This window comes from Chroicocephalus ridibundus, chromosome 5, assembly GCF_963924245.1.
Source record: "Chroicocephalus ridibundus chromosome 5, bChrRid1.1, whole genome shotgun sequence".
Taxonomy (NCBI): domain Eukaryota; kingdom Metazoa; phylum Chordata; class Aves; order Charadriiformes; family Laridae; genus Chroicocephalus; species Chroicocephalus ridibundus.
Window position 1 is genome coordinate 30591031 of NC_086288.1, and position 25400 is coordinate 30616430.

General features: G+C 44.4%; 1 protein-coding gene across 1 annotated transcript in view; it reads left to right on the forward strand.

Moving 5' to 3' along the window:
- The first annotated feature begins 1194 nt into the window (after positions 1 to 1194).
- UNC5C (unc-5 netrin receptor C) overlaps positions 1195 to 25400 on the forward strand; it is a 265673-nt gene continuing 241467 nt past the window's right edge. The window contains exon 1 of the mRNA XM_063335798.1: positions 1195 to 1773. Coding sequence (XP_063191868.1) covers positions 1650 to 1773 — 124 coding nt within the window. The 5' untranslated portion in view covers positions 1195 to 1649. The remainder of the gene's footprint in view (positions 1774 to 25400) is intronic.

Genomic DNA, 25400 nt, shown 5'->3' on the forward strand with positions numbered 1-25400 from the left:
TCTTGCTCTATGCCTGAAAAAAAAAAGGGAAATGCTGCTTTCCTGTCGCACTGCAGCTTTGTGTCAGCTGCTGTGGAGGAGAACCCCGCCACTGCCCCCCAAATCCAGAGATGGGAACGGTCTGGGTAATTTCCCAGGAAGGGCATTAAAAGTCAGGGGGCATTGGGGACGCAGCCTCCCTGGGGACAGGCAGCTCCTGTGGCCCCTGGGAAACCCTCCTGCAGTATCAGCAATGCTGCTACTGTTTTCCTGCCGGGGCAAAAGGCAAAGCCAGCGTGTTTGGGAAGATCCCAGTAGCGCCTGGGAGGAAAATAGCACTCCTGGCCTTGCACACAGCCCTGCTTAGGGGAGCTTCTGGGCTGGAGAAGGCGACGCTCCCTGGAGTACCATGGCTTAGGGAGGGCTGTGGGGCTGCAGCCTCCTGGCGTTGGAAAAGCCCGGTGTGCGAGTAGCTGGGTCCGTCTGGTCACCGCCAGGGACAGCCTGCCTGGGCTCTGCAAAGGGAAAGGCAGTATAAAAAAAAACAAACACAAACAAAAAATATATATCCCAAAACAAGTCCCAGAAAGCAACAGCAAAATCCAAGTGAGCCCTGGTTGAGTGGCAAACCTGAGATGTGGGCACTGCCATCCCACTTGGTGGGATTTGGTGGGCACATGCTGAAGACAGAGGCCAGGGGAGAGCTTTTTGGGGGTGTAAGGAGGCTGGGAGGGTAAGGTCTGTCAGGGAGTGACCCCAGCCTTAAGAGAGAAACCCTGGGAAGCAAATGGGGAGATGTTCCCCAGGGATGGGGGGTTCCCCAACATCCCTCCTGGTACTGCCTCTCCCTCCCCCTGGCTCCCCTGCCTGCTGCTTGTGGGAGCAGACGGGTGCCCCCCGGCCGGCACAGGGCTCCTCCGCCCTGCATTTTGTGGCTCCCTAAAGGACGGCCCCGGCCCCCCAGAGCCCCGCAGGTGTGCGGGGGTGTCATGCCCACGGGGACGGTGCGGGGGGACGAGAGAGCCACGGGTGCAGCGGCGTCCGGCCAGCGCAGCCCCGGCTGCCGAGGCTTCTCCCGGCGGCACGGCCCGGGTGGGCTGGGGGATATGTGTGTGTGTGTGTGTGTGTGTGTATGTGTGTGTGTTTGTGCGTGTGTGTGTGTTTGTGCGTGTGCACTAGCATCTGCGTGCGAGTGTGCCCGCGGGTGTGCGCGCAGGGGGCGCGGGCGGGGGAGGCGAAAGGGGGCCGGTTCTGCAGCGGGTGGCTCCCAGCCTCCCCCGCCCCCTTCCCTCTGGGTCTGCTCCTCGCTCCGGCTCGCATTTTATCGCAGACGGCCGGCGCAGCCCCCTCTCCCCAGCCCCAGCCCCGGCTCCGGCCCCCGCCCACCCCTGGGGTGGAGGCAGCCGCGCCGAGCCGCCCGCGGGAAGAAGGCAGCGCTCCGCCGGGCTCCGCGCCGCTCCGCGCCCCTCCGCGGGGCCATGCAGCGCCCCTACCCCCCCGCTACGAGCGCTGCTCCTCGCCCCGCCGCCCCCCGCGCAGCCTGAGCGCCTCGCGGGGGCTCCGCGCCGCTCCGCGCCCCTCCGCGCCTGGTGGTGGGACGGGGCCGGTGGAGGCAGAGGCGGCACAGCAAAGCTCCGCTGCTCTGCGCGACTCCGCTGCCTGCCCCGGACATGGGGAAGGGGCTGGAGGGGACGGCGGCCCGCTGCGGGCTGGGACTGGGATACCTGCTGCAGACCGTGGTGCTCCCCGCCCTGGCCGTCCTGGGGGCCAGCCGCCCCGGCTCCGCGGCGCAAGGTAAGGCAGGGGATGGAGGGAGAGGGGCCGGGGCATCCTCTGGGTGCGGGCTGAAAATGCGAGTTTACTCCGTGATTTTTTTTTAATTTCTTTTTTACTGTGTGTCCGTATGCAAGTAGCGCATTCCCCCGCATGCATGGTCCCTGGCGGGGTCGGGGGGGCTCCGGTCGCCCCCGCCGACTCGGGTCTGTCGTTGCCGAGCCCGGTCGGGACAGGCGTTTCCCCGCACTCCGTCCTCAAGCTGGGCACCGAGGCCGGAGGGGGGCATTGGGCTGCAGGAGCCCCGCTGGTAGCCCTCCGGCCGGCGGGGAGCGGCGCCGGTGCGCCCCGGAGGGCTGGCGAGGTGCGTGGGAAAGGCAGGTGCGGGCCGGGCGTCCCTCTGCAGCGGCACAGCCGTGCCCCGGGGCTCTGCAGGCGACGGTCATCGTGAGTTCCCCGTCTCCCCCCACGCCCTCCTCTTCGTGCCTAAAACATGATAGACTCGAAGGGAGTTACCGTTTTTCTGTGTTTAAGCTTTTTTTTTTTTTCTTTTTCCCCCTCCCTTGTCGGAGGTTGTGGAGTACATCTAGATCTGTTTTCCCTGTAGCCCGTGTATAAATTCTCCTTTCCAAGTGAAAATGTTTTGCTTCTCAGACCGTGTTTAGCGATGTCTTGAGAGCATCACAAAGAGCCTTGGCTCAGTGTGTCACCCACCCGGCAGACGGCCACAGCAGGGGGCTTTTTCTTCTGCGAGCTGATGCCGGATAAACTTTCTCGGTGCTTTTCTCCTCTCTTCCCAGGAGTTAGACCTAAAGTGGAAATGGGTGGCTTTTGCTGGGAAATACTTTTCTACAACCTCCTCAGCACTTGAGAGAGAAAGAGGTTGCTTCTGCATGTGGGCAGAGCTGTGCATAGCATGGATGTGCGGGTTCATTAAAGCACTTAGAAATCCTGGTTATACAGTTAGCAAGAGGAAAGGAATTTTAGACACTGTGTTGCGTTTGGTTTTTTGGTGTGGTTTTTTTCCATATACGCTACCAAGAAGTAATAATATGCCCCAAAGCTTTGATTTGGAGTTGTTAGCATAATGCAAGTGGAAGAATGCTTCGTTTTCTCCCATCATCTCTGTGGAGAGGCACTTGAGATGACTGCACAGATCTGACCCTGTGCTCTCACCCAGACATTACAAAGCACGCTCCTTCATGGCCTTTCTGACAGGCGAGCGGTGCTGGTTGCTCTGACTCCTGGTGCCCCTGGCAGGCTTTCGGGAACTGTAGTCTTGCTGCCGGTGGGCTGGACGCACCGTTCATCATGTCTGTGCATGTAACGGTGCTAATCCATTTCCCACTGATACTTACTCCGTCCTCAGAGTCACATTCCCTGGCCCATACCAGGCATTTATCTTGCAGGAAGATCAGAAACCTGGTCATGAAAAGGAGGTAGCAGAGAATGAGAGTACAAAAATCCCTTATGCATCATGTCACACTTCTGTGTCTTGCATACCAGGGTTTCCTTTCACCGGTCGGTTTCATGTTTGAGATAAGACAGGTTTGATGTTATGTATTTTAAGTTTAATAGTACCATGTGCATGTAGACCTAGATATCGGTGGGTATATAGCTGTCTGTGTAGAATGGGGGGGTGTCGAAGAGGAACGATCCTCTCGGATAGTTGGGCCCGGAGCAGAAAGGCGTCTGCCCGCCCTGCCGGCAGGACACGGGTAATTCGCGTGACAGATGGCCTGAGCGGGGAAGAGAGGACCCCTGCGTTCTGCTGTTTCAGAGCGCACATCTCGGTGCCACAGGGCACAGCCCACGCTTTCAGATGGTTTCTCCTTTCCACGCAGACCCTCCGTAACACAGCACTGTGGGGCAGAAATGTCGTGAGGGGAGAGGAGCCAGGCCCTCTCCCCTGTGAAGGCGCTGTGAAGGGTGGCACACGTGTGGGACCCGTCACAGGACACTGGCATGCTCACCTACCTACAAAGGGACAGAGAGCTCTTCAGCAGCGCTTTGCCTTATGCAGCGTGTGACAAACTTTCACAACAGAGTGGAAAATCCAGGGAATGTGGTTGGGATATAGTCACTCATCTTGGACTCCTTTTTCCATGTGTGCTTTTATTTTTATTTCACATTTGCTGGGACCAGGCACAGAATTTGGGTGCAGACCTGGTTTTGGCATCTTTCCCAGAGCTGAGGGATTTTCTCATTGGTGTTTGTGCCGGGGATCTTCATGTGTGTGTATGTGGCGCTTCAGTGAGGCAATGAATCAACAGTTTAACTATGCCCTCTTCAGGAAGTTTTCTCATAATATAGCACCGGGCAAAGTTTTCCTTCTGTTTTATTTATACGTTTCCAAAAACGCACGAACGCTGAAATGATTCGGACGCCATCCTCTTTCTCAAAAGTCATGCTCCGTTCAGTCTGTCTCCTTCTAAATGGAAACACCCCTCTAGTCTTTTCAGTTGCATTCCTTTGAGAGCAACAGAAATGGGACACGGGGAAGTTACACTCCAAACCTGGTCTAGGTCTTCTGTTTTTCAGTGGGTCTGGAGCTAGCTGATTTGGTTTTAATTGTGAAAAAAAACTTCAATCTTCCTGTGTGATACCTTGAAAAGGAGAAAAAAACTTAAAGTGGTGTCTTCATACAGCAAACACATAGTTAGGATTTAGAAAGGGGAGGATGGGGAAGGGAAAGAGGATGTGTGCATTTTTTCCAGTACTTGCTGCTAGTATTATTTCTTGTTTCGCTTTTCTTCTCTTCTCTATTTCCCAACCATCTTTATCTTTTGAAGCAGGCTAAAGAGGCTGTGAGCAATGCTGGGGCTTCTGCTTTCATGCTTTCCTTTTCCATTGCCTCGTTGAAAATTTATTAACGGAGTAGTTGTTGGATCAACCCCCCCACTCCCTGGTAGAGAGATTTGTATCACTGGATCTCAGCATCCTCCAGTGAGCTTTTCAGCAGAGCTAAATACACTTTTTGTTTTATTAGCATTTCTTATCTGAGGCTGTCTAAGTATTTTTCCGCTGTTATCAGGAGAGAACAGGAAACGGCCACAATGATAGAGACAGCCCTTAATTCTCCAAGTGGGGTGAATGGGGCCAGAGCGATTATCAAGCCAGAATCAACCCTGATCTGACGTCCACTGCATTCATTATACCTTTACGATAAGCTACATCAGAAGGAGAACTCAAAAGTCCCAAACTGTGGTAGAAAGAGCAACCACCCCTGGGCCCGAGCACCTACCCCTGCCTGGCATTTCAGTGCGATCTCCCATAGGAGCAACTTTTCCTTCGGCTCTTCGGTCAGCAGAGACTGAGTTTCAGCTGTTGCGCTTCCCTACTTCCCTCCCAGTCTCTAGGCGTTGAAAGTGTTTGAAGAACTTATCCCGTGGCCCCCACCTTTTTGGGGGGTAGGTGTATATTTTTTTTATGCTTAACCCCTCAAACCTAATTAAATCAAAGGGATAATTTAAAAAGAAAACTGTAAAAGAGCCATATGTGCGGATATTTGTCTTGCCCCAGCATAGTCTGTATTAGCAACAGCAGCAGTTTGAAAATGCTTGGTGTGGAAAAAGGGAAATATAACATGTGAATGTACTAACCTTTTGGGGGTGCACTTCTTAATTAAATACCTAAATGCATCTTCTTGAAAAAAGGGGGGAAAAGGACTTAATTATCCTAATGCATCAGTGGACTGCTTGTATTTGATCATGTGGGTGTAATAGTATTTGTATTAGTAAAGCAAGGGCCAAGGAGTATTTCATTGTGAATGGATAAACCCACTTGGAACACTTACTTTTTTTAAAGTGATGTGCTCTGGCAGATTTCAGTGGTGGTGATGAGTTTGGGTTGGATGCGGTAGCCCACACTGGCCCCGGCTAGCATTGTAGGACTGCAGGGGGCTTCAATGAAAGCAAAGCAGCCTCTAGGTTTCTTTTGCTGACTGAGGTGCAATTTAAGCAGGATTAAAATGAAGTGTCGGGACCTGTCTGTGGAGGAGGGATTCCTCCCTGGGAACATGGGAGCCAGAATCTGGGCTTCTTTTCCTCTGTCTCCAGTCTCTAGCAGCCGGTTGAAACAGTGGGGAAAAAAAAGTATATACATCAAATACAGCCCCCTTCTGATGGCTTTTCAGCATTACTGTCAGTGTCGTTTATTCCTCTGTACAGTAAGAATGCCTGAATGTATCTGAACATTTCCACAGTCATCCTGCATATTTATGCTTAACCATTTTATGTGGATCATTCATCACAGAATTTTTTTCTTTTTTTTTTTTTTTTTTTCCTTTGGTAATGGCCTTAAAACCCTGGTTATTCACTATGTTTTGGGACTAGCTTTGTGTGTGACATCCAAACTCAGAAACAGGAAACAGCATTAACCATATTAAAAAGATTTTTCTAATTTAATTTTCCAAAAACAGGAATACAGCTCTATGCCAAGGCTGGGCAAATCAGTTCCATAGCTGGTCTGTGCAGCAACAGAAGAGAAAATGTGGATTATATTTATTAGACATTTTCAAGTAAATATCTTGATTTTTTTTTTATTTTTTTTTTTGTGCAAGTTGAAGAGTGATGTTTTGAGGCACAGTCTGTCCAGTTCATTTGACTAGGATACAGAGCAATATTGGTTCCTATGGAAGGTGAGAGGGGCTCAGGCTGACTAGGATAACAATTGAGTATTTCTGTACAATATACGACCAGTTTTGTGTATATGGAAAATCCTAAGGAGAGCCGTACTTTGAAAAGTGAAGCTCCATTTATTTTGGGCTACCAGCTAAGTAATCTTGTTTGGAGTAACCCATTCTATAGCCTATGGCTATGTTTGTTGCTTTCAGGTGTCTTACTGGATTTTAAATCATTGGACTTTTGAGGAATCGGTTCTGGTTACTTTTTCTGGAAAAAGGCACAAAAGTCGCTTTTGCAGCTTATCAGAAAAATATGTTTTAATTGCTATCACAAAGGGGAATTCCTAGGTAAATTTGTATTTCTCTAAGTAGCAGAGTTTGCTGCAGTTTAGACAAAGAGGATTTGACTCAACGTGAGTCTCAAATGTTCAGATCACTGGTTTGTCTTTGAAAACGTGTCACTGGAGGCTATCTATCTTTGAAATACAGGTTAATTTAATCGTGGGTGCTCTGCCTATGCAATGTGTTTCGTGAAACTATATATATGTCACAATAGGAAAAAATGATATTCCCTTTCCTCTTCCCTCTTTCCTCCCTTTTGAGTGGGGAGAAGGTTGTGTTAGTTTGTGAAGTGCACATCTTGTTAGCCACCCAGTGGAGGTATTCAAGTTTAGCAGGCAGCGATCTTGGCATCGGTGCCAATAAAGCAGTAATTACATCGCCTGTCGTTTTCATTAGCCATCTTTGCTTTCACGTTTGACTTGGAGGTATAAACCAGCGCAAGCTTTGAAAGCGTAAGTCAAGGATTAAATGCGAGGAATGGGACGAGCAGCGGTTTTCCAGCTGGCTACAACCTCCATCAACACACCGGCAGAATAATGTTGTGCAGGGGCGCAGTTCAGTGCTAACTGCTTCCAAGGACTGAAGGGATGGTGGTGTTTTAAGTGATTTATTGCGTGTGCTCGGTAGAGTCCAGTCTCAGGAGCAGGCGCCCCTGGAGCTTTCCGTCATAACATTATCCAAGAGGCGATCAGAAAGAAATGGTATTAAGTCTTCTGGGAGGCAAACTGTATCCGAAGCAAGACTTAATTTGCATCATTTGTAAGCAAGCATTTGAAATTATGCTCAAAAGGGAAATGGTTGTAAAGAAGCTTCTGTCAAACAAACAGGGACAATACAATTCCCCTTAATTTTGCACATACTTTGTTTCCCTGTGTTTAAATTAATGGGATCGTCTGCAGATACTCTGACCCCAAACTCAGCAGTGTGATGGGGAGAGGATTTATTTAGTATTGTCATTGTTTTTGTGAGAGGTCTGCTTAAATGTTTTGCAGAGCATTGGCTGTGGGTTTTGTATTTAGATTTGTCTTTCTCGGGTAAGGATGTGGCATAAAACTGACTGCAAGCCGTGGGCGTGCACGCTAGCCAGAGAAGGTAAAAGAAAGCCCCAAAGTGCAGTTGCGTTCCAGTTGCTTTCCTCAAGGCTGGCTCTGCTCATACAAACAACACGCAGGAGTAAGGCGCAGCGGGCCAGAGCTGCCAGAGGTTTTCCCAGCTTTCAGTAACCTCAGAGATGCTTGTATGTGGCTTTCCCCCTAGGTAGTCATCGTTAGAACAACTTCCTGTTTGCTTTTATAACTCCATCCCAAATCACACGTACGTTAAGCAGGAAACATGGGATTTCCTCCTAATTCATCAAATGCCAGGTTTTAGGGAGTCCCTTTATAGCCTGGCATATTATTATCTAAAACTTTGGGCTGGGGAAGGAAAGCTTCATGCAAAGCTTCATTTCATCTAATAATGTCCTTCTCATCAACATGGAAAATTTTTTGGGGGGGAGGAAAAAAAAAAAAAAGAGTCCTTTTTGTTTATTTGCTGGGGGGAGGTTGGAAAAAAAAACAAGAAACCTTAATAAAAACCAGAAAAGATTAAGTTATTTTAGTAAAAAGGTCAATAAAGCTTCAAATATTTACCTCACTGGACAAACTTTTTGCATTTATGCTCTCTGAAAATCTGTTAGGTTTTCAGTGAAAACGAAAAAGTTAGAAGTTGTAAAGTCTTCCGCCAATAACAGTTTTCATTTCCACTTAATTTTTCCATACATTTCAACCTGCCTAGTGAAAAACCTTACTATTAAACTTGACTTACAGTCCTGGTTAAGCACTGCTTAAGGCATATATTTACAGAAATTTCTTGGGCTTGCGCTCTTCTTTTTTTATTTTTTAATTTTTTTTATATCAAACTGATTTTACTGTGATGCAGATTGAGATACTCAGATTCTCTTAGTGGTGCCAGACATGCCCTTAATGCTGCCGGGGGAGGGCAGGCAATGCTGGATTTAGGTAAGTACCTTCGCTTTTCCCCAAAACCAAGCAGTGCTGCTCTAGTTTGCGTGACTGCACAATTATCCCATCAAGGCAGGGAGATCCCCTGTGTCAGTATGTGATGCTGCAGTGCATCGGTGCCTCCCCAGATTCTCCCTTTCCTTCATTATGAGTCCTACGCAGGCAGGACAGGAAGAGGCCGCCAAGAAGCTGTGCGTGCTCATCTCAGCTGGTGATACCTCCCATGGGGGACATCTGCAGTTGCATCTTTAGGATACATGTTCTTGTTGCTAGAGACAATGGGAGGTTCTCATTTGTCACGTTGCATTAGCTGTTTAATCTTTAATCCATCTTGCTGGACCGGGAGGACAGCTGTATTTATCTCTATTTGGTGGAGAGATATAAGCGGAATTGCCGAAGGGTGCAGAGCAAATGTATAAGGAAGCCAAAATGTGAACTCAAGGCTGCTGAGCACCCGAGACTGGGTTTGGTGCTCCAGTCCATCCTCCTTCCTGTCTGACAATCCCAAAGATGGATGCCATGGAAGGAGTGCTACATTGAAGGCTCTCGTGTGCTTTCCCAATGTTGAATTTGTTGTGGCTCGCTGGTGATTTCTTTATATATGCTGATAGCTAGAAAAAGGCATAAAAGATGAAGGAAACCCATATGCTGTTCCTCAGAAATAGGAATGCTTCCTGGAAGCTCTGACTTCACAGTGGCAGGCGGTTTGTGAGGATTCGCGTCATCTGGTGAAATCCACAGTGTTATCCCAAATATAGAGGGAGCAAGAGCGGATCCAGCAGATGACTGCAGCACTGTTGTAAATGGAATAAGGATCACTGCCTTGGGTTGTTTTGTTTTGTTTGGGCTTAATCTGCAATTCAGGACTACCTTATTCAACTGTACTTCATTCATCTGAATGAACAACTTATGCTCCAAAGGACCCTGTTGCCTTACGAGTCATAAAAGCTATGAGGTTGCCAAGGCAATTAAATCAGTATCTTTTTTTCTCTTGTTGAGGTAACATTATCAACAATAATGCTAAGGAGCTTGGATAGGTTTTACTGGCCTGGCAACAGCTGAACATTTTCTTGCTGGGTAGCTCCTGCCAATCCCTTTTTGGTTATTTTCAAGAAGTAAAGTAGCTTTCTTTCTTAGTCTCATATTGAGTGAGAGGTTGAAATGTTAAGCTCTGTGGATTAACGGTGTATCCTTTGAGAAAAAGAAAAAGCTTAAGTTTTTCTTGGTCCCCCGAGTGCTGGATGTGATTGTTTGAGAAATCTTGGATTTCATCAGCTAGATAGAAGGAAACGTGCAAGTAAGCCTTGAATGATCTGTCAAAAGAGGTTGACTATCGCAGCCGTTTTGGAAACTTCTTTGAACGGATAGTTGCTCCCTGGGCATTTCTTTGCTTGAATTTAGTCCATTTCACGTCAAACACTGAAAAGTGATCACCACGGGATTATTAGTAATTCAAAGCTTCTTGGAGAGCTAGCTTCCAACCATAAATTTGCTAAGTTAATGGCTGCAGCATGAATTGCTGCACTTTTATGATGTGCTGTATTTATTGTTTAAATACGTCGCTTGTCTTATCCGGTCCCAACATATGTGTTTTTACTGGAAAGTTTACATAGTGAGCGACAATAATAATATGGTCTCACTGAATGAGGTTAATTGCAGTTCAGTCATACCGAAATCGAGGAATAAGAAGTGGGACAGGATAGCAAGCGAGACTAATTCTGGTCTCATATGCATTGGATTTATTTACCTACTCTGACTGTAGCGCAGGTAATTACCGGGAGTAATTCAGAGTACAGACATGCACACTGCCTTACTCTGAATTAATTTTCTCTTTCATTAATATATCTCCTAGTTTTGCCAGTTGCTCACGGAGTTAGCACAGACGTATTCCTCTCGCCTCTCCCTACATCAACGACTTCACGCGTCCACCTGGTTCCCCTGCAGCTCTGGGCACAGCAAAGCTGAGCGGCCGTGACCAGCAGTGAATAGCCAGGGCTAACAGGGTAACCGTGAGGTGTCCAGCCTGAAATTTCCGGTTGTCTGTGGCCAGATGAGATTATAGAGAAAGCTCTGCTGCTCAAGCTTTTATTTTAGGATTAGGACAAAACTTAGTGGGGCTGTCAACTAGGAGGAGACAAAGCTTCCCCTGTCAAACTGAGAATCAGAGTCCATTATGGAAACTAGAAGTCTGTCCAGTTAAGGGATGGGGCTGTAATTAAATGGTGGTGAATGTGCCCTTGTTCCAGTATCGTTCACTGAAAATCTCTCTGAATTGGCTCATGAAATACTAGTATTCCTTGCTCTGAGCTTTTTGGCCCCAAAGCTGCACTAGTTTTTGGCAAGTCTTCATCCCCATTAAAAATTCCTTTCATGCAGACATGGCAAACGTAGCTTTAGGGACTTCCTTTCTGCTTCCTCACCAGTTTCTGAAGGTAACTTTTTTTCGTTTCTTGCTCAAATAAAATGCAGCGATCTTCTTAGGCAGCAGATCTCTGCTGGCAAGAATGCGAGCGCTGGCTTTCCTTCTCTTCCTCATGTAAAATAGCCGTGCTGCAGCAAATAGAAAGTTCCTGATTTCTTAGTCCCTAAATAACTAGAAAGTTTGTACCTATAGAAGGTTCAGTGCCTTCTTGGTTCAGGGACGTGTCAGTTTACTATCGGTTTCCTTTTGTTTTTTTAAATCCCTAGTGCTTGTACCAAGGATAGACTTAGACTACACAAGGCCAGGTTATGACCACCAACAAATATAGCTCCATTAATTTTCAAGCCAGCACACATCAGAAGCTGTTCTGGTTCTGTGTTAAAAATATATCGACACAGTAGAGTGAGACTTCAGGATCGATGGACCTTGATCTTGCCTTTTTTGCTGGCAAGTTTTTTTGGTGATGTTTTGTTTTTTAAGCTCAGTAATTTGAATAATTTTCTGGCTTTCCATTTCCCTTATGTGTAGTGATGTGGCTCTTTGCTGCAGCGAGATTAACGCAGAGCCTCACTTCAAAACGCGTTGGCAAGATTCTTCCAGGTAGATGTTTTTTCTCTTGGGTTTTGTCACGTTGTTTCATGTAAGAACACTGACAGCCAAATGTCACCACCTGTAGGCAGATATCCATGTAAATATCTATTACGTAGAAATGTGTGGCAATTTCCTGCCTCAGCAATCAGTTGTTTCTTAACTGAAGACCTCTACTACTAAAAGCATGGTCTTTGAAGGTTTGAGTTAGAAATGCAGTCTGGTAGCTGGTAACAAAAGCAGTTGTTATCCTGCTTCAGTGCCATGTGCCTTTCACAAGCACTGGAAAAGGCAAAATTGTTCCGCTCTTCCTAGCTTTTGTCCTTTGCTTGTCCTGCACTATTTCTGTATGGAAATTTTTTAAAAACTTTTTTTGCCAAGTGTTATATATTAATTCTGTGTAGTAAAGATAGCTATTAGATAAAACCTCCTTTTTTAAAAAAAAAAAGTTCTAATTTACTTACTTGCTTTGTAAACTTTTCTATCGTTTTGCAGTCTCTAGAGGAAAGTCTTACTGTTGCATTTGTAAGAAACATTTGCAAGGAAAAGTAAATTCAAATGACAAAGTGATATTGCGTGGACTATTCATCTGCTCTGTTTTACTGATGAGCTGATTTTATGAGTAACTTGGTTTGATTGCAAAGATCCTTTCTCTTAGGGAAATCAATTGATGGTGGTACTTCGATCAAATTTTGCTTTCTGTCCGGTTAGTTTCACTGGATCGCTGGGGATTTACTCACCAGAGCAAGACAAGGAAAATTTGGTCTTTTGTCTTTAAAGTTTTATATCCGCTAGTACCAATGCAGAACACATATTTCACTCGTGGAGGCCGGGCTGAGGTTAAGTTGGCTTTAAAGATAACAGTAGATTCCAGCGTCCTTGCATTTGTTTTGTATTTGGTGACAGTCACTAAATCAGAGGAAGGAATGTTCAAACAACACACTTGAGGAAAAGTGATTTTTATAGAAAGGGCCCATTCTTGCTAATAGCCAGTAACTGCACATAACCCCACTGACATTAAAAGTCCATTAGCTAAGCCCAGTTTAAACAGCAGCTGATGCTATGTCAGCTAAATGTACATTGGAATTTTTCATGTAATGCAGCAATAGCACTTCTGTAATTTTTCTAAAACTATGTACATTAAGGAAAGCAAATGTCATCTGATAGTAGGAAGATAAAGAGTTTGCATTAAAGTAGGGAGAACTGAAGTCAAACTGAAGTTGCCATCTGGTTGCATTCACAAGAAACGAAAATGGTTACAAGAAAAGCAGAGTGTGTCAGGTTTCGGAATTAAAGCTACATGAGCAAATCTGGTGTACAGGCTTTTGTAACACAGGAGAACCACAGAGCTGCTTATCTGCTTGGTTCGTTATCATTAAATACATTATGACCTTGTTCAAGAAAAGTTTCTACTGAAGTCAGTAAGATGCTTTGTCATGTGGAGCATTGGGTTGCCATGGAAAAAAAAGGGTTATTTGCTGGCTATTTAGGAAATAGGTCTCATTACAGCAGTGTGAAAACATTTAAACTTGTCAGGATAGTGTTTGCACGCCGATGGCCTTTAATTCTAGTTAACCGTTGGCACAGCAAATAGCATGTACCCATCTTGGTGTATCAAAAAGAGGGTTGAGAAGTACGGTGAAAAAATGGTGTGCGCTTGGTAAAGAGCAGCGTGACAAGTGACAAACTTGTGATTCATCTTCGAAAGCAACGGGCAGACTGAGGTCCTACTGCTGCAGTCCTGGGACCCACCGAAGCACGGTTTAGCACCCAGTTTGGCAAGCAGTCTAATTCTGAAAAGTCACTTTGAAGTCTGCTTTGAAAACAGATCTTGTGCTATAAAGCCATTGTGGAGACAGGCGAAGGGTCGCTTAGTAAGTTAATGTGAGAGCTGGAAGCAGAGGGGTGATTAGTCGCTTACTGATGTGCTCCCAAGTACGGTGAAGTATTACTGTAACCTCCTCCGCCTCCTCTTTGCTATTATCCGTCCATTAGTGAAACCTCATACAAGTACTGACAGGAGGAGAGCTTAAATGCCTGATGTGGGTAGACATGCCCACTGCAAAAATCCTGCAGACACATCTGGAGGGCTCACTTAAACTCTCAACAAACTGTGTTGGTGGTACAAAACTCTCGAGTGTGTCATGAGGCTGAACTGGAATTTTTTGTCTTCCCAAGCAGAAGGAATTGACATCAGTAGCGTGCCCAGAGCAGATCGTGTGTTTGCGAATGACAGGGTTTAAGGAGGGTAATTCAATTGCATTTTTTTTTTTTCCTCTTCTGGAACATAACATGTAAACATATTACTGAACTAAAGCCTGGTTTTAATTACAAGCGGTAACTTTTTCATGTTGACGGATTTTCACATGGAAAGCTTTATTGAAAATGAGAGAAGACCTTTTTGCCATCATTAGTTCTTGCTGCTTAGTGCTTTTATCAAGTACAGTAAAATACTGTTTGTAATTAATTCCAAGCTTATATGGACATGTTTAATATAATTACCAAACAAAATCCTGTTTACTAACATATTGCTTGTGAAACCAGTCTGAATAATCTGGTCTCTGGCACACATCAACCAGGCAGTAATAACAGCTGTAAATATTTCACAATATACTTAGAGTGCTTTCATTGTAATACTGAATCCACTTTTGGGTTTTAAGGATAAAACATAGGTTGAAAGTCACTTTTCCCATATGTTCTTTCTTAATCTCTTTTACTGCTTTGCCTGAAAATTAAAAAAATCATTATTGTATTTGATTATAAAAAGTAAATACATACACATTTGTGCGCTGGGAGAATTATGTAAATGAATTATGCTGGAGCTAAAAAAATGACGCTGTTCACATTGGTGCGGGACAATTGCTCTAATGCAGCCGTGAATATTTTTCGTTGGAAAAGGCATTGCAGTGCCAATACTCTTTGTCTTCTCAAAAGTTTTACTATTTTTATCTGTCTGGATGTCTGTATATTGTATACTAAGCCTGAAACACGTGTGTAAAACTGTTAGAAGCAGCTGGTTATGCGGCGAATTCAGGCGCCCAAAGGGCTGTGAAACCAAAGGTGGCGGGGAGCCAGTGGCGTGCTGGGGCACCTACGAGGCGGTGCTAAGTGCTGGGATCCCTCTTTCTGGCAAGGCTTTAAGCCTGTGTTTAAATAGAAAGAGGAAAAGGAGACCAATAGTCTGTCTACTGCAGAATATTTGGGATTGCATGAGGCTACTAAACTGTCTTTGAGTTAGGACTGGGCGTGTAGTTTGTCCAGTTCAGCAGAAGGCCTTGAAATTTCGAGAGAAGATTTATAACCATCCCTCAAGTCATTTTCCCCTGCCCCAAACAAAGACCTTAAAAAATCGGTTGTGCAAAACAAAACATTTTGTAATTTTTGTTTACTTGGGAATGTTCTTTAATCTCAAAAATCAAAAAAAGAAATAAAGTAATGAGAGTACTGTTTTGAAAGACAAATTTGAAAAATGTTCATTTTGGGGAATTATTTTTTTTTCCCCCACTCTCGTTCTGTAGTTGGATTCCCTCACTAAAGTTAACGTAAATTTTCAAATGTTTTGCCCATTGCATTCTCTGAAGAAATTTAGTCTTCAAAAATACACCAGGCTGCTTCACGAATGCTGTCTCCTCTGAACCATGAGCCTCTCAAGCATAGGACCCCACTGCCCAAAATCAAAACCACAACTGAAAATTGTTATTAGGTAGGTGATAACGTTGGGAAATGTTGCAGGAGGAGATTTTTCTTTTTCCTACCTCCTTGAGGGGGTGTCTTGCTGCTCCCCTGCCCTCGGGTGCAGGTGCCCAGGCCTTGGCAGCAGGGTCTGCAGGGGTGGCCCCTCTGAGGAGAAGGAGGAGAGGCTCCAGATGCTGGGGATGAGATCCCCCTGCAGCCCTGGGAGAGCCCAGGCTGGAGCAGGTTTATCCAGAGGGTCTGCAGCCTGTGGGAAGGACCCACGCTGGAGCAGGGGAAAAGCACTTTAAGTGCCTCAGGAGAGTCTTGGTTTTGTAGGAGGCAGATGAAGATCCGTGGCAAAGCTGGCACACTAGGCTGCCATTAATATTTTCTGCAGTTAGTTAAGGACAATAAATGATTGCATGCTGTCATTTGTGCAAGCAAAAGCCTTTATCGAGCAAAACTTTGGGTTATTCTGATTGTTTCAGCTCTTGGGGATATGTCTGACTTTAACATGATTTTTCCACGGTTTCTGCTGTTATATCAAGGCATTTTGGAATTTGCCGGGCTTATGCAAATGCATTTCTGACTCCCAAGTTCTGAAAAGCGCTCTTAATCAACAACAAAAAAAAAAAAAGTAAGGACTTTCTGCTGTATTTGCTTCTTTTTCTGTTTCTTCTCTATGTACATCAAAAGAAAGAAAGTCTGGTTGCTCTTGTCAAAGTTCCTTGTTTTTAGCCGTGGACTTTAGCACTTCCATGGAAGTGCATTAGCGGGGAATTGTATTTGCCACATGGCCTGTAAGGTCAAAATTAATCTTAAACCACTATTGATTACTTTTTGTTGGCTACTAAAGTTTAATTTGTTTGAGCAAAGTAACTCTTACCCACAGTGCAAGGTAAGAACTGTTGTATTGCTTGTTTTCTGGAACAGCATCTGAAAAATAAATACAAATACTGGCAAATTTATTATCACTTGTGCATATTAGAAAACAAATATACCAGGAAAGGTTTTGCTTGAGGCAGTCCTTAAAAAAAAAAAAAGAAACCACAAAAAACCCCATCATACTGTTTAATGATCAGATTTCACCTAACTTTGCCTTGCTTTTAGGTGGTCAGTATTTTAAGATACATCAGTATATTTTGATCAGTATAACAACATGTGGTGTCACTTGATACTTGCGATCAGTATAAACTATCCCTGTGACCATCCTGCGGGCGCCTAGGGATACATAGCTATGACTTGCAAAGGTGTTACTATAAAATACGTAGCAGGTTGTTGCCTCCAGAGAGATCACTGGGGTTCCCGAGTGCAGTACTTTGGTTCTGGAAAGCTGAAGTCTCAATTCTTAGTTTTCCATAGTACGAGAACTTGCACTGAAGTGTGAGTTGTTGGTTGAGAACATTGCAGGGCATGAACGATATTAAATTGCTTTGTGATGTGTACGTGCAGGCTGCATCCAGACACTGTCATTGGGAAGTTATTAGTATATATAATTACCTAACCACAAGGAATTTCTGGACTGAAATAGCTTATGTAAGCCTACATGCTTCCTTCCCACAAACCCAGCTTAAAGGCTCGTGCAAGTCTCTTGCCAAGAAAGCGTGTGTGGACCATGAAATATTGTTTGGGAAGATGCACTTACCTGCAAGGGTGAAGAGCTTACCTGACAGTAGCCCAACCTTCAAAAGTCAGTTCTTCTGACTTGTGCTCTGGGCTGTTTATCAAATGCTGGGTTTTTTCATATTAGGTGATGTGACCTTTAGATTTCAGCTGCTGACATTGTCTAATCGGCAGCGTGAGTTAACATATTCACGAGAATTTGTGCAGCACTGAGTTTTCATGACTTGAGGGCCACCAGGTATGACTTGCGTGTATGAAAACCAAGTAGTTGTAGCAATTTTGGTCTGAAATTCGAGAAGGCCAGACATGTTTTGATTAGCAAGGAAGTGGATACCAGCTGGTTTATTTATGTTTATAAATACACATATAACTGTATTTAGGTGCACAGGTAAATTGTGTATGCCACTTGGCCCCATCTGTTCCTGATACATTTCAGCCCACAAACTCTAGGTTTGGAAACTTCTGATTATGCTCAGATAGGTGAAGTTTCTAAGTGGAAGAAGCCTTCACAAAATGTGTTTGCAGCTGAGCCTCTCATTTTGTGTAAACCAGCACAGCTCCCCTGAGTTCAGCGAGTGCCTCGGTCCTGCACCAGCTGAGGGTTGTTAACAGTTAGGATTTCTGTAAGACTGTTTTCATGGTGGAGAGATTTCTATCTCGTCTGTTTGGACTGAAAAAATTTCCATGACTCTAAGAACGCTTTAAAAAAAAAAAATGGGAAAAAAAGGAGCAGACACTGCAAAATACATCAGAGAGCGATCCCTGTGGTAACAAAGAGATTCTTTGCCACTAAAATGAAGAGGAAAATGTATCTTTACAAGATCTTGTCCCAGTTAAGAGGGCCTAAAGAAAAGATAGGCATCTAGAATGGCAATTATTGGGTAAAATGCTGGTTTATGACTACTAGTCGTTTGGGGCTTTTCATTTTTTCAAAAGAAATTTTTCTTTGGAAGTTTTTGCAGCCACCCACCACCCCACGGGTGCAAAACCTTTGCAAAGACTAAGTAATTAAAATGAAAAGGCTGTATGTTCACATTGCCCTGCTCTCTGCAGTTGTTTGTTCTCAGAACACCACCCTACTTCTGGTCAAAACCTGAGATGAACTTTTCTCAGCAGGTCTCTGTACCACCAAGGCTGTCTTCCTAGCTATGGCAATGGCTGGTCATTTTTGATTGTCTTAGAGGGTATTTACAAAACCAAAAATAACGCTTGATTTTCCTCATTGTCTTCTCTCAAAGTAGGCAATGGAAAATTAAAACATCACAAAATTCACCTGTTAGGATTAGCAGTTTCAAATATTAATTAGAAACAGTGGAAAAATACATTTATTTGGAGAATTAAGGGTTTTGAATACACTACAGTATTTATTTTTATTTCCCTGGGTGGTAAGACAAATATTACACCGTATAAAGAAGTTAAAGGTCCTCTTTCCCCCAAAATACATGTTTATAAACAAAAGGTATAGACTAAACATTCTTCTCTCTTGCCTGAAAACTGGTGATGGGAACAAACTTATCTGTGGAATTCGAGGCTGGAGAAAGATGGTGTTTTGATCCTCCAGCTAAAGAAAAAATATATTTTGGGGAGCAGAGTAGTATGTATTCACTAGCCACTTCAAAACCACAAAACAGACACAAATGCGTGCAGGCTGTCTGTTTATAGGTTACCAAAGCATGTTATGCATGATGCTCCTTGAGGCAAGAAAGGGAAGATGGTGATAAAGAAACGGCTCCATTTTGTTAGGACACCAGCACGCTCATAGCAGACGGGTCCTGCCTCGTGACCACGGGGAGCTGCGCAGTCCTCTCTCACCGGTGGTTGTTTGCAGTCGAGTGGACTGAATGAGGCCCTGACATAAAACAGGGGAAGTGGTTGGGAGACAGGCCGGGAATTGCCAGCAGCAGATGCCCATAGTGAAATGCTGGAGAAATGTTTGAAGCGGTAAATGCTGCTTTGGAAAAGATCTCAGGATACCCAGTTCAGGCTGGAAGACAATTCGGTATGAGCTGAGGCAAGCAGGGATGAAGAACTCCCTGAAAACCAAAAGAAAAGTCACATGAATTTAAGTTGTTTTTTGGGGGTTGGTGGTTTGTTTTGGTTTTTATTTTTTTTTTAAATAAATGTGTCATTATCAATATGAACTATCTATGACACTGTGGCTATGAGGCATATTAAATTACAGAGGTGCTTTAAAAACAAGACAAAAAATTAATATTGCCACCAGGTTGTCTCTTGATGTTGTTGTCATTTGGTTTGTTCGTTTGTTTGTGTGTTGTTTTTTTTTTTTTAATGTGAGTCTGTTCTTACACACCTGAGAAATCTTGCAGAAGTGGGTGTGGAGCACTTACAACAATTTTCTGAATTGGTCCATCTAGGCACTAGAAAAAGATATCAGAGGGTCGTTATTATCTTCGAATACAAGAGGAAACTGTAAAACCCAAAGACAACATAAAATGGGATTCCATAAACTGTCTGAGTGAGGAATTTGGAACAAAATAAATGGAAAGTCTCGGTGAAAAGGCCATGCATCAGGCCCTTGTTTTGAGTGCTAACGCTGCTGCCAGGGCAGAGCCATTTGTTATCAGTGACTGTCCTGTTGGGATGCTGAGATAGGTGTCATTTTGGTGTGCTTGCTGCGTCCCCTAAGCTGTAAATTACACAGAAGGAACCAACAAAGTCAGTTCAAGCACTGTGGGGTTTCATACCTGTGGAAAAATGTCAAAGGAGAATTTGAAGCATAAATGGGCGTAAAGGCACAGTTCTGTAAAAGCCCTTTCTCTCATGAGTGGTCCTGTTAACCTTTGAAGTGTGACGACACTTCTGCAAGCGTCTGTGTTTCAGCGTGTGAGTAATCCCACGCCTCTAATACGCAGCTTTGCAAGGTTGTGGCCTAAAATGAGTAGTCCCACTAAAGTTCCCCAATAGGCTCGGAACAGTCCCCGAGGAAGGAGTTCAGAGCAGGAGCATAACTTCTCTGAAGAATTCTTAATCTAAACTCCCCGTTGCAGGAGCTCTCATCAGAGAAGTTTTGATGTTTATTGATTACATTTCTTTTTTCTGTATCTGAAAAAGTAAATTGAAAGGTCATTTTTTATATAGGCATGTAAGGAGTTTTATTGATTCTCTTTTATGAGGCATTAATGAAATCTATAGAAACCTAACAAGATTGTATAGTTAACCTTGGCAAGATTGCTTGCTCTTTTTACACGGGCAGAAAAGGGAAAATACAGTGTTCTACTTTGGCAGTTTAAATTATGTGGGAGTGAGTGAATTTCACGGAATCAAATACCTCTTAGCACAGAAAGAGAGCATGATGTATCTATACTAACCCGTTAGCTCCAAAATGTGCTTAGCAGAGATTTTTTGGGAATACTTTGTTTTCCCGCCTAATGGTAGCGCATATTTATCACTATGAAAACAAGCAGGGAAGTCAATCACTCATTACGCGTGCCAGAAATGCCTTCCACAGTCACAATGGTGGTATGTCAAGAGTCTATCCCACTTTAAAAGAACAGGCAGGATTTATTCTGGAAGTGTACCAAAATGGACCAATCTTTCTCAAAAATATGAAGCTGGGATCAATTTTGCAAAGTTAAAATAAACAGCAGTCACACGTGACCCAGTATATTACGGTAACAGAGGAAGAAACATAAAGAGATGGGGGTATCTATGGATTTGCCTTGGTAGAACATTAAATATGATACATTGGATTAAAAAATTATCCACTAACTTAAAAACTATTCATAATGAAATTTGGGAGGATTTTCAGTATATTATTTGATTCCACATTATTTTCTTAAACACGTTTTCTTTTTATACCACTTAAATTAATGAAGGCCATCTTGGCTATGAAGTACAAAGCTAATACCCCCTGAGAAGGGATGCCTTTGCATAGTGAAAGCTCAGATCCCGCTCATCAGAAGCTCAGAAGCCTTTGAGTGAATGTTGCGCATTTTTATTTGCAGTAGGAAAAACATATCGGAGAGAGACAAGTATAATTATCTCCATTTTTAGATGGAAACCAGAGGAGCAGGAGGCAGGACTGGGGAGCGAGCAGACACAGGAATTCCCCTCTGGTGGGCTCACAGAAAACATGGAAGTAATTTGTGGTATGAAAATGGGTGGTGTTGCTTGTTTCCATCAAAAGGCCATGGAGAATGTAGGAAGTGGGCGCTGGGTTTTTATACCACAGCCTGATTTGTGACCAGCCTGACTGCTGCTGGCCCACCTCTTCTTTGCCACTCATCGGGTGGTCAGCAAGCTGCTGGTACAGACAAAATTGGGAGTGGGGCTCCTAATCTTCATTTTTGGCTCCACAGACCTGTGCTGAGGACAGCAGCTGGCTGCAAAAGCCCAGTTGGAGGAGCCCTGTGCTGCAGAGCTGTTGGTCCTCCTTTGCCAGTGCCTCTGAGGACCAGCCCTTCCCAGTTTGCTCCGTGCCACGTGGTTTTCTCCAGCCTCCTCGCCTAAGTGCGCGAGTTTGTGTGACTCTAATGACAGCCCTCACGTGGCTTTTCTATTACTCACTGCTCTCGTAAAAGCCTCCTTTTCTCCCCACCAGATGGACAGTCTTCCCAGAGCATTTCCAAGATGGTTTTAGCAGTGAAGGTGGGGGGCTGCAGCTCTACCACTGCCCCCGTGCGCAACGGAGGGAGCCACACTGAACTGCATGCTTCTGATCTGCACAGCTGGAATTCCCTCAGGATCTCGGTGTAGTTACTTAAGAGAAGTGCCCTCGCTTCACCCTGTGTTGGGCACCAGTTGTATTTGAAGAGGGTGGAAAGGGCTAGAGATGCTGGTCTGGAGTTGCCAGAGAGGCATCACGTAGCCAGCCCAGACTTTGCCTGTGCCCAGAGGGTGAACGGCTTTGCTTTCCCGTTCTGGAGCTCTGGTCTCCTTCAGGGAACTACAAAATCAGGCTGTAAATAGACACGTCCCAAAACACAGAAGTGGTCTTTAGCTCAGCTCTTGCACTTTTATTAGCTGTCATGAAACTGAGGGCTAGATGTGGCTGCGTTTCTCAGCTCATGAAACAGGTACAAGTCAGTTCTCCTTTTTGTATTTTTTAAGTCATGTTATGTGTCCTATTACTGGTCTGGATTTTGAGTAATGACCACTCAGCCTCTGGTGTTTATGAAATGATGTCTGCACTGGAGGACGGAGATCTGCAGTGCATTAGGTTCTCTTTATTTCCTCCTTTGGAAAGTCTATCTAGAAAACCCGTCGCTTGCGTCTCCCTGGGTGGGAGCACCCCCAGAAAACAGTTGAAGTAACCTCTTGAGATACTGTAAGAAAACTGCAGGATTACATGAACATGCCTAAAATGCATTGTAGGATGTAAGTGAATCAAAGAGGGATAGAAAGGCATGTTACCTTTCATTTTCATGTGTAAATAACACATAGAATAAGGGTTTGGTTATTTTCTTTTTAATTCAACATTTTGGTTAAACGTCCTTGCAGTTTGGAGAGGTCAATACATCAGTAGATTTATATATTTGAAAGCTAAAGACATTTTGATGTCTGCTAATATTTATTTTCTACTTCAGCTAAGCTACTGGATTCTTTTATTTATTGATCAAACGAGCATTTAGGGTTAAAAGATGCCAAGAAGTATTTGGACCCTGGCACTCCAGTAATAATATAAGGAGTAAGCACAATTGTATACACTACCTCCAGGTACATTTCCAGGCAGCAAGTTTCCAAAAAAGCAGAAACTTCCAGTTTTGTAACTGAAAAAAAGACTGAGAGACAACTGGAGACAAAAAGACGAATGGGTAGATGCAAAGATGAAAAGAGATAGTTGGGATTAATCAATCCTTTGCAAACCTAGTACATGCTCCAGAAATGGCGACTTTTCCTTCCTGGGGGCATGCTTGAGAATGTGTGCAGTGGCTTTGGGGGGCAGGGTGGGGGGCAGGAGAGAGGGTGCTGAGCTGTCTATAAACGCTCCTGCATAATCCAGCTGACAACAGAAATGAGTGCAAACCAAGCTGTTTTTAGCTGTCGGTGCCTCGCAGCACCAGGCAAAGGTAGGAGCACGGAGCAGTTGCAGAAGGCATCTGGCCGCCGGGGAGTGATGGCCACATTTGTGGTCCTGGTGACTCGGCTTTCTTTGTCCCTTAAGTGTGCATGCCAACCTCCATGCACTTGCAGGTGAGGGCACCTGCCAAACGTCTGTGCCGAGTGTTCATGATGTGTCTATTAGTGAAATAGAAGCTGTTATGAGGCCTCTGACGCAGATGTTGCTGCCTAGCCCTCTGCCTGGCTTCTGCAGGTTGCCAAGGTGGCTGATTTATGATCTGGAAAGGGGGCAACATAATTCAAAGGGAAAAAAAAATAACTACTGACCTAAGGGTTTCTGGGGCTTCTCCAGCAGGCTTTGTGCTTCAGTCATCCCATGGTGGAGTTGGGCAAAATCATTATCCATTTCCAAAAGCCTTGGCCCTGCTCTCTGGATGGGCTGAACCTTTCACTGGCTCCGCTGGGTCCTCCCACCCAGCACTTCCCATCAGTCTGGGAATCCATTAATGTTCAGAAATTTGTACCTGTATTTTGGCATTTATTGCTTTATGGAAGTTAAGAAGTGATTATGCATGTTATGAAGCTGGCTGTTTTTATCTTTCCTTTGATACTGAGGGCTTCTCTGGACAGGGTGGAGCTGGTGACTTCTCCAGTCTAAATGAGGTTTCTGCCTGTTGTTGAATTTGAGAATATCTTTGTTACTACTTTGTTATATATCTTTGGGTCCAAATGGGTGTTTGAATCCCAGAAATGGCGATTTCCTGCACAGAAGTACCACCAGGCTACAGCAGTACTGGTATCAAATATGCTTTAAGAAGAAAACCACATGCCCCCAAGTTCAGAAGCTGGGGTTAAAACCTGGGTAGATATGTCCTAAGCACTTGCACTCAGTTGACTTGTCTCATAAGGAAAATGGACTCCCCAGACTAGAGCCAAGAAGGCAACGTATTTTTGACAAGTGGCCAAAAAAAACGTTGCTTTTTTGAAGTGCGGAACAAGAGTTCGAACTTCATCCAAATCATTATTAGCTACAAAATGGGACTTTGTTGCAGTAGCTTTTAAAGTACCCATGGCTTTCTGGCTGTGATTAACCTTTCTCTTGTTTCACTCAAAAGCATCCGTGCCCGTGCACGAATGCCATCATCCCTCCCTTCCTCTCCTTTCCTCTGCTTGGAATTTTGTGGGCTTCAGGTAAGAGCTTGTGTGTTACACACAGCCTTCAGGACACCCTGATGAGCAAGTCCTGTAGGAATTGCCCCAGGTACTGGTGACTGGCACTGCTCTAGCAGGTAATGCTTTGTGCCTTTGCTGTGAGAAGCTGCATGATGATTCTGCAGGAGGCCAGCTGAGCCCTGCACCTTCTACACACTAAACAAAAATTCCTGCTCTGCAGCAAAGGCAGTACTTAACGTGGTGGGGTGCACACCTTTTGCTGTTGAGACATGGAGAGCTTGTTCTCGGTGGTGTAAAGTGAATTTTCTTCTTGTTATTTGCACTGCAGGGATAGCCTGTGCTAGATACCTGTGAAACCAATAGCTGGAGAAACGGGACTTGCTCTTGGCCAAGATACAGTTGGGGGTTTTGGCACATGGTGTATTTCTTCTGCTTGTGTGCAAACAACTAGGCAGGGGGTTCCTGTTGAAGTTCATCCTCCGGTCTTCGCTGAACACAGAGTTCAAAAATTAATGAAGCAAAGTATCTCAAAACAACTTTCACATCTTTTTTTGGTGGTTGCTTTTTTGGTATTGGTTTTACCTGGCAAAGGAAGATTTGTGTTCTTTCCTTCTTTTTTTTTTCCCCTTTCTTCTAAATCAGAAAGCTATATAACCTGTGGATATTAGATTATTTCACACAGATGCTGTAGTGAGTACTGCGCAAAATGAAAGGAGGAGAAAAACGAGAGTTGCACTCACCTTGGGATGTCCACCATCTGTCTGCCCTTCAAGTAGCCTGACTAGGACTTCTACGCAGAGAGATGCTCTTATTCTGTCCCTGTGCAAAACGTGGTTAGGGTTAAAATGGTCAGGACTGCCTTTCACTTGTCTGTTACATTCAAGGTCAGATTACTGAAGAATTTAAACTGCTGATAAAAATAGGGGGAAATGGAGTTGCAGTTTTTTATATTGTCCTAAGGACATTCCATTCTCTTCGGTGTAATATTGTAATTTTTAATGGGAGAAGAGTGACTTACACACCACTTATGTCTTGTTTAAAATTTTCTAGTAGGAATTCAGTGTCAATGAGATTTTGTATGGGTCCTTTGTATAGGTATGAATTAAATTCAGAAATGTTATTCATTTGCACAGGGTAGGAAAAAGACTTTAAGATTTTGTTCTGTTCTTAGATGTAT